General features: G+C 39.0%; 1 protein-coding gene across 10 annotated transcripts in view; it reads left to right on the top strand.

Annotated features, from left to right (window-relative positions):
* The first annotated feature begins 1052 nt into the window (after positions 1-1052).
* rbfox1 (RNA binding fox-1 homolog 1) overlaps positions 1053-9594 on the top strand; it is a 2577027-nt gene continuing 2568485 nt past the window's right edge. For 2 of the 10 annotated variants that reach the window (XM_039775117.1, XM_039775115.1), the window contains exon 1: positions 1064-1440. In XM_039775117.1, the coding sequence (XP_039631051.1) occupies positions 1177-1440 (264 nt within the window). In that variant the 5' untranslated portion in view covers positions 1064-1176. Of the gene's footprint in view, positions 1441-9594 lie in introns of all 10 variants that reach the window. The other 8 variants (XM_039775118.1, XM_039775114.1, XM_039775112.1 and 5 more) reach the window with 7 other exon arrangements.

The raw sequence follows: 9594 nt of genomic DNA, 5'->3' as shown, positions 1-9594 counted from the left end.
TGATGCTGCTGGATTATATAAATTCCCCCTGATTAATAAAGTATCTATCTATCTATCTATCTATCTATCTATCTATCTATCTATCTATCTATGTATTATATAGGTCCTTATCTATCTATCTATCTATCTATCTATCTATCTATCTATCTATCTATCTATCTATCTATCTATCTATCTAAGAGTCAAAAATACTAGACACACACTAGTATTATATGTAAAGTTATCACTGTGATTCTTGTAGCTCGCTTGACAGTTTTGATTCCTAAAATTCTGTTTTCGCTTTATCGTTCTGGAGTATTCAGTGTTGCTCGATGTAAGGAAAAAATGAATTTGGCATTAAGTTGCAACATAAAATGTGAGAAAGTGAAGTGGTCTGAATACATTCTGATCACACTGCGTGTAAATATTACAAAACACAAGAGGGAAAAGATGATGGTTATTGGACAGAAAGGTGGACAATTTCGTATTTTGAATTTGAATGCCATTGGACAAGTATCCCCCTCCAAATGTGGATGTTGGAATTACAGACACTTAAAGGAAAAACAATCTGTGCCTGCCAGACCAAAAACTCTTCTACTAAATGTTCTTGTGTTGCTTTATCTTTCGGAATCCCTTTGATTTCTAACATGGAAATTAACCTATTTTGCTACTTGTATTTGTTCAAATCACAGATACAGTACAGCAGGTCCTCACATAAGGTAGCTAATATGCTCTTAGGAGCTGCGGGAAGCTCTAAATCACATTTTCAAAGCTTCACTGTTTTTAACAGTTTTTTTTTTTTTTACCGCTTTTTGTTGTATTCCGAAAGCCTAGAGTTTATTTTCTGAAACTACAGAAATGACAGTCACTCGGCTCTGTTCAGGCGACAGCGATCCAGGAGTTGTTTAGTTAATATAGTATTTTAGATCGATGCGCAGGTATATTTAGACATTTGAGAATGTGTTCAATATTACTGACGCAGCTACAGAACTGGGAGGGATTTCATCAGTTTGGGCTCTGCGATTCAAGCCGGAGAAACACACATAGACACGCGCACGCGGACACGCGGTACAGAGTGACAATCTGGGCATAAGCGTAATAGCCTGTGTCACCTTACGAGTGGCAGGAAGGGCTTGGGGAGTTAAAACACGATTTGAAATTAAAAAGGAAATAAGAGGAATACTCATCAAAATCACGATGGCAACTCCTTCCAGTAGCGCGGAGGATGTTAAAAACAGGGATGTTAAGTCGCGGAAGGATGACACAGAAGACGGGCAGCCTGAAGCCAAGAGAGTAAAACTGGGAACCAGCGAGGGAAGCACAAGCCTTTTGGAGATGGAACGCCTGTGTGGCAGCAGGAATGGCAGCTGCGCGAAACTGCAGGTTCAAACGGCGTCAGCATCGATGGCAACTGGCGACAAGAAAGCTGTAGCCGACATTTCAGCTGCGACTGATGTTAAGGTGAAGCTTCACGGTCTCCTGTTTTTTTTTTCTGTTTTTTCCTTGTAAGCGATTGTGTTCACCGAGGCACTTGTGCGCGAGTCACCCTAGGGACGATGTCTCTTACTTTTTTTTTGGTAGGAGAACACGATCTGCTGGAAGATATCTGTCAATTTTAGGAGTTTGCATTGTTGTGATTTTCCGTCTTAGTTCGTTTTGAGTTGCCGGTGTCACGCATTCCTGTGTTGCCGAAAGGTGCTGCTGCCGGTTGGTGCTCCATATTAGACAACCGGCAGCAAACCGGTGAGGATGTTTGAATTTTGCTGAATGCTTTGGAGTGGTATTTGCATTTGAAGCAGTTGTGTACGTTTTGGTTTTCCTAATCCTGCAGTATATGAATTAATCTGTTCCATTTTGGCGTTAAACTATATGCAGAAGAAGAAGAAGGCAAAACTCGTAGTAAGGGCTGAACTTAAAACATCACGCCTTGTTGAAAGCGTCTGTGTATATTTTTGTGAAGGTATGATGGCTGAGAAATAATACATTAATAGTGCAAGAGTTTAAAGCACTGACGTTCAGCATTTAAGGTGGACGATTGTTCCTGAAAATAGTATAAGAATCGAGATAACTTTTTTGGGAATGCAGATAAGTCGGTGAACTCTTGCCGGCACCTTTATCTGGTGAAAAAGTATTCGAACTTTGAGTCTCATTGTTAAACTACTATTTAATAAATTACACTATTTAATACGATTAATGGTGAAATTCTAAAGTAGTTTTTGTTTTGTCAGTGGGAATACAGCCCAATTAAAATGGACCTCTAATGGATTGTAATCCCCTACAAGGTACCACTTTGTGAAGCCAGTGTTTATCTTTATGGAATCCTTGACAGTGTATTGGTGTAAATTTAGTTTGGAGCTTTAAAATAATAAGTAACGCAAGTCTTTAAAGTTAAACTCAGAAAAAAATGTTTCAATTAAGTTATTTTTATTTTCAGTTATGAACACATAATTAAAATGTTTCCATCAAATCACATTTAAGTGCAAAATTGAGAAGAAAATGTAATTCAAATTTAACAAATCACAAACTTTAGTTATGCATAAAATATTGTTCTATGTCAGTCTATACATGAACACATTTAGTGGATCTAATGATTTTAAACATATAGGTAAAGAAAACAATATATATATATATACTTAATTATAATTATATATTATATATATTAGGGCACGTGGCAGTGGTAGCGCTGCTGCCTCGAGATAAGAGACCCGGGTTCGCTTCCCGGGTCCTCCTTGCGTGGAGTTTGCATGTTCTCCCCGTGTCTGCGTGGGTTTCCTCCGGGCGCTCCGGTTTCCTCCCACAATCCAAAGACATGCAGGTTAGGTGGATTGGCGATTCTAAATTGGCCCTAGTGTGTGCTTGGTGTTTGTGTGTGTCCTGCGGTGGGTTGGCACCCTGCCCAGGATTGGTTCCTGCCTTGTTGGCTGGGATTGGCTCCAGCAGACCCCCGTGACCCTGTATTCGGATTCAACGGGTTAGGAAATGGATGGATGGATATTATATATAATTATAATTATATACTTAATTATAATTATTAATTATATATTATATTATATATGATATATATTCTGCGGTGGGTTGGCACCCTGCCCAGGATTGGTTCCTGCCTTGTTGGCTGGGATTGGCTCCAGCAGACCCCCGTGACCCTGTATTCGGATTCAGCGGGTTAGAAAATGGATGGATGGATGGATGATATATATTATATATTAATTATTATAATTATAATTATATATAACCTCTCTAGTTTTTTATGTTTGTCCACTTTTTCTGCTGCATCCCTATGAATCATCCAGCAGTTATCCGCCATCATACTGACGACCCAATGTCCCTGGAATCTTCTTTCCGCGTCGTTGATATTCCCATGGAATCTTTCAGCCCGCTCTTCACTTAGTGTGAATCCAAAAAGTGAACTTGTAAGACTCGTGTTAAACTTAACTAACACATTTTTCACAATTTCTTCATAATGTGGACCTTTATTGTTACCTAAAAACTTCGAATTTACTTCTTTCAATAATACCCAAGCCTCTTGTTCAAGGTTGTTCATGGCACCATCAAATTCTACAGCAGAAATCAGTTTTCTAATGTCAGGTCTGGCAAATAAATATTCTCTTTCAATTTTGCCTCAGATAAACCCAGAAACATAAGGCACAAACACATCAAGTAGCCTCCATCTTTTGGTAGGGCTTTGACAGACTGCTTCATTAACCCAAGCTTAATATGAAGGGCTTGTAGCCGCTCTTTATCTGGATGTCACCAAGCTATAGTTTTTTTTTTTTCTATCTGGCTATTCCTTCCATCTCTAATGCAAATTCTTGGCTCTGCTGTCCCACTTACAGAAAAAAAAAAACCTGGGAATTTTGTACGGCCTGACTGCTGACCTAGTCAGATAAACAGAGCGTTCAGATCCCTGCACATAAAAACCAAAGGTGCTCATTGTTAGTGATTTTTCTCAAGAAGATTTTCAAAGCTTTAAAGATAGATTTTAATATTAGAAAATATCCAATTCAAACAAAATTATCATTAAAATAAAATATTAATATTTAACGAACATAGTGCTAAAAAATAAAAATAAAACTGTAATTGACAGCTAAAAAATGTGTTTCTGTGAAAAAATGTTACATAATAGAGAAATATGGCCTAAAAGTTTTGAAATCGGTGCTCAAAAAATAAAATTTACATTAAATAATCAAAACAATTTTTTCAGTGTATATCTGAGTTATTATTTAGTACTATCAATATGATTAATGGCTATGTTCTAATAATTATATTAAGTGAGCTGTGGAAGTATAGCTCAGTTAAGGGGACTCCTAATGGATCGCAATCCCCAACGGATTCCACTTTTTGTATTTCCTCTTTAAGGAACATTTGAGAAGATATTTATTCTAGTGACCGTTTAGCTTGCAGCTTGAAAACAGTAAGTAATTGTACATTTATTATTGTGCATCCTAAGACTAGATCCTTAAAAAGATTGAATATAATGTGGAATTAGTCTACTTTTTCAAAATGTTAATTTTGAGGTCTTTATTTGCTGCGGTGGGCTGGCGCCCTGCCCGGGGTTTGTTTCCTGCCTTGTGTCCTGTGCCGCCTGGGATTGGCTCCAGAAGACCCCCGTGACCCTGTAGTTAGGATATAGCGGGTTGGATAATGAATGGATGGATGAACTTTGGTATCAATACCATCTTTCAATATTCAGTACTGGTGCCTAAATGTTTCCGAAGCAAATAACAGATATCTTCAAAACCCCCCATGCCTTTCTACAGCCTGTCCATTACATTGTACCACACTACTCGCTGCTTCTCTCTTGATAGTATAAAGTGATAAGTTAGGATATAGCGGGTTGGATAGATGGATGGATGTTCTTTATTTGGGAAGCTAAGTGTAAGTCTGTTTAGCTTACTTTAAACCAATTTCATAAGTGTGTATCTTTCTTGTTGCAATGTTGTCCAAAGTCAGTCAGTTGCATTTCCGGTTGCGTTCTTTGTATTTACAAATCAAACATTCGTAGTACAGTTTTTCAGTATTTCTCAAATTGAAGCATAAGTAGGTTAAGTGTATTCCTCAGATTCAAACGCTGCTCTGAATTGCACCGTTCCACTATCTTAACCACTTAGGCACAACCCTTCACAACGCATATGTCCACCTTTTTTAATTTAATGAATTAAGAATGCTGATGACACTCCTGGCCAGAGGCATAAAGTACGACTTAGCTCATTTTGAAGCAACTTTGCTGTCATGTCATTGTATGAAAAGATTAAATGTAGCTGGAATACAATTTCTCTCACTTTTCCTTTCCTGCTAAGAAAACAACTGTTCATGTGTATAATTTGAAATAATGGATTACATTTATACGTGTACTTATTCTGAGCTGGATTAAACACTCAATTTATAAAACAGGAGTTTTCAACTGCGGTCCTGGTGTGCTACTGTGGCTGCAGGTGTTCTGGGAAAAAAAAACATTTCTATGTCTTCAAAGAAGGCAGATACGAAGTCCAGATGAGAATTCAGAACAGCTCTTTATTTATTATTTTGTTGTTCTTTATTTTGCCTTTCTCGTATTAGGAATTTGTTTGTTTTCGCACACCCGTTGGGATCAGAGCGCAGGGTCAGCCATTGTACAGCACCCCTGGAGGAATTGCAGGTTAAGGGCCTTGCTCAAGGGCCCAGCAGAGCAGTGACGGGGATTCGAACCGGCAACCATATGCGCAAATGTCTCAGTCCATGGATTGAACAGCCTTTTAGACTTTTTTTCTAATTACCATCACTTTATTTAATACATTGCATCATCTGATTCTTAATATGCAGAACTTTATCACCTCCTCCAATCAAGTAAAGTCTCAAGTAATTTCGGACACTTGTCGATTCTCCCATAAAGGAATAAAGGAAAAAGGGAACAATTGAGGGGGCTAATTTTTAACAAACAAGTCTGTTAAAATGAACGGAAAATATTTAATTAGCAGCCAAAACAGCAGCTGCTGCAGCCTTCCGGGAATGGAGCATATTTGGTAGTGTGTATTTCAAGATTACATTTTTGAGATGACTGCCTGTAATGTGAGTACTTATTTTTTTTTTTTAATGTGAATAGTCTTTAATTTTGAAACATAACTGTTTAGGTTACTTTGAACACATTTATAACTGCATTTCTTGCTGTGTGTAATGATAGCCAACTTCAATCCCTAACTGTAAAACAGCTGGTTGAATTTTCAGTTGTGTTCTTTGTCCTTACAAATCAAAACCTTATTGTACAATTTTTCAGTATTTCACAAATTGAAGCACTTGCAGGTCTTCTTCTTCGTCGATCGCTAAATGTCCATGCCAGTTGTTCGCACAAATGCAGCTGTTCTCTGTCGCTCCAAATAATTTTATCCTCAGGGTTGTCTGGTCAGCCCACTTGGATGGTGGTGGCATCCTTGGACTATGTATTCGCTGTGTCATAAGGACATCTGTCTGTCTGGCCAACTTTCAGTTTGTTGTGCATGTGGACATGCATTCTTTTGTGTTCTCTCACCTGATTGGCTCTGTTCCGATGGTAGTAACTGTCATTCTGGTCCAAGTGTGGGTGCTACTGTTGCAGTGTCTTCTGTGTCAAGGTCTTGATGATGGCCTTTTCCTCATAATATTGTTCTGGTCCAGCTGACCACTTTCCTTTGCCAGCCTCTCAGCTGTCTGATTTCCATAGACTCCACACTGTGCAGAAATCCTCTAGAGTGTTAAATTTACCTGTGTGGCTAGTTCTGACATCGTAGATTCGAGTGTATGCAGTTTCTCATTGCGGGGTTCCTTAAGTGCACTCAGCAAAGAAAAGGGCATCATTAATCATGACCACTTGATGGCGTTATTTCATCTTAGTGTTCTCTATCGTTGATGGCTGCTGCTTCTGTACACAGAGCTTCTGCCTCGTGGAGTATTTGCCTGTTACAATGGGTATGAAGATCTAGTGTCCAGTGAACCTAATGTATACTTCTCTTCCTCCATCTTCAGTTACTTCAGAAGCAGATCCATCTGTATAAGTATACATCTATTTTTCAGGGTACTTGGACTGAATGTACACTACTTCATGGTCAATGATTTCTTCTCATGGTCAGATTGTGCTCCTTTCTTTCCAACGCCTGGGATATCTGGAATGATAGTTGGACAATTCAGGAAGGAATGATTGCAGACTTTGCTGTTTTTATAGGCCTGTATTTCAACAGCTGAGGATCACTCCTCTCAAGAATCCGGCTGTGATGAATGAAGCTGTATCTTTTGCGTCTCCCTTCTGTTGCCTTGGTCATTCATTCACTCAGAGGGGCCTGGGTGGTCTTGTGGCCTGGAACCCCTGCAGATTTTATTTTTTCTCTCCAGCCGTCTGGAGTTTTTTTTTGTTTTTCTGTCCTCCCTGGCCATCGGACCTTACTCTTATTCTATGTTAATCAGTGTTGTCTTATTCTAATTCTTACTTTGTCTTTTTTCTCTTTCTTCATCATGTAAAGCACTTTGAGCTACATTATTTGTATGAAAATGTGCTATAGAAATAAATGTTGTTGTTGTTGTTGTGTTTGCCCTTGAAGTTTCCTGCTTGGACCGGCATTTTTACATTTTGGCGGTCTCAAAGGGGTTGCATGTCTGCTGCACATGGCTCCTGTCATCATTATAATGGCATGGTTCTGGCAAGTTAAGCGTGTTTCTCAGATTATAATATTGCTGGCAATTGCTCCTTCCATTTAACTTCACCACTTGATCACAACGGTTCAGTCCACTTTGTATGCAGCATATGTACATGAATGTGTGAGGTGTTAAAAAATAAAAACTCATTTCCAATTTTTAAAAATGAATTAATTAAGAATTCCTGTGGTGGGCTGGCACCCTGCCCGGGGTTTGTTTCCTGCCTTGCACCCTGTGTTGGCTGGGATTGGCTCCAGCAGACCCCCGTGACACTGTAGTTAGGATATAGCGAGTTGGATAATAGATGGTTGGATAATGAAGAATTCAGATGACATAACAGGCTTGAGAAACTTTGGCTTAGCACGTTTTCAAACAACTTTGCTGTCATGTAATTGTAAAAAAAGATGAAATGTTACTGGAGTAAAAACTAACCTGCCTTACCACTGCCGTCAAGAAGAAGACAGTCCTTGTGTGTGGCTTGGCAAAAGGGATGAATTTTATACATTCAGGGTTTCTGAGCTGGATTGAACACTCTATGCTTAAAGGTTTTTAAAGTGTGGTATATACTTTCAGCTTATAAACAGTTCAAATTTTAAAATTTAAAAATTTCTGTAAAAGACTGTTGTTGCTGAATTGGCACAAACTGTTTTTTCATCTTCATAGTCAAGAAGTTAAACAAAGCAGTAACATGTCCGTGGACTGTAAGTCAATAGTTATATCATAAGACCGGCATTTAAGGGTTATAACATGATATGAATAATTAAGGTATAGATTCCTTTTATTGTTTTATTCATGAGTGTATTTTAAGGAACATTTGAGCAGTGCACTGAAAAGTGTTCATATCATTTTAAATAATAAAAAAGCAATATTCATCTTCATTTGTAGTATGTGGCATAAGTGAGCAATTGCAAGTGCCATAAGCTGGCTGCCTGATGTACGTTTTAAGTCAAAATTAAGCAAAGTTAATTAATTATCTTTAAATGAACATTTTAATAATACAACAAACGTAATGTGTTTTCACAGTTTTGTAAATGTGAATATTGTAAGTGTAGAGTACTTCACTATTTTGGTTGAATGATGTTTTTTTAGGCGGCACGGTGGCGCAGTGGGTAGCGCTGCTGCCTCGCAGTTAGGAGACCTGGGTTCGCTTCCTGGGTCCTCCCTGCGTGGAGTTTGCATGTTCTCCCGTGTGTGCGTGGGTGGGGTTTCCTCCCACAATCCAAAGACATGCAGGTTAGGTGGATTGGCGATTCTAAATTGGCTCTTGTGTGTGTCCTGTGGTGGGTTGGCACCCTGCCCAGGATTGGTTCCTGCCTTGTGCCCTGTGTTGGCTGGGATTGGCTCCAGCAGACCCCTGTATTCGGATTCAGCAGGTTAGAGGATGGATGTTTTTTTATAGATTTTTGTACTTAAATATGTATTCAAAAATAATTTAGAAGTACTTAACATTTTATTTTTTTAATTTGTTTCATAAAAATAAGTAGGCACTAGGCAATAAATATGAATCTCTTCATTTCCTTAAACCCAATTTATTCAATTCAAATACATGCGTGTGAATGAGGGGGAGGTCAGTGGAATGGTGAGGATGAGGGGAGTAGAGTTGGTGAAGGAGTTTAAATACTTGGGATCAACAGTACAGAGTAACGGAGATTGTGGAAGAGAGGAGAAAAAGAGAGTGCAGGCAGGGTGGAATGGGTGGAGAAGAGTGTCAGGAGTGATTTGTGACAGACGGGTATCAGCACGAGTGTAAGGGAAGGTCTACAGGACGGTAGTGAGACCAGCTGTGTTATATGGGTTGGAGACGGTGGCACTGACCAGAAAGCAGGAGACAGAGCTGGAGGTGGCAGAGTTAAAGATGTTAAGATTGGCATTGGGTGTGACGAGGATGGACAGGATTAGAAATGAGGACATTAGAGGGTCGGCTCAGGTTGGACGGTTTGGGAGACAAAATCAGAGAGGTGAGATTGTGTTGGTTTG

Source organism: Polypterus senegalus, chromosome 13 (assembly GCF_016835505.1).
Source record: "Polypterus senegalus isolate Bchr_013 chromosome 13, ASM1683550v1, whole genome shotgun sequence".
NCBI lineage: Eukaryota > Metazoa > Chordata > Cladistia > Polypteriformes > Polypteridae > Polypterus > Polypterus senegalus.
The sequence above is the reverse complement of the archived record's forward strand: the minus strand, read 5'-3'. Positions and strand labels throughout refer to the sequence as shown.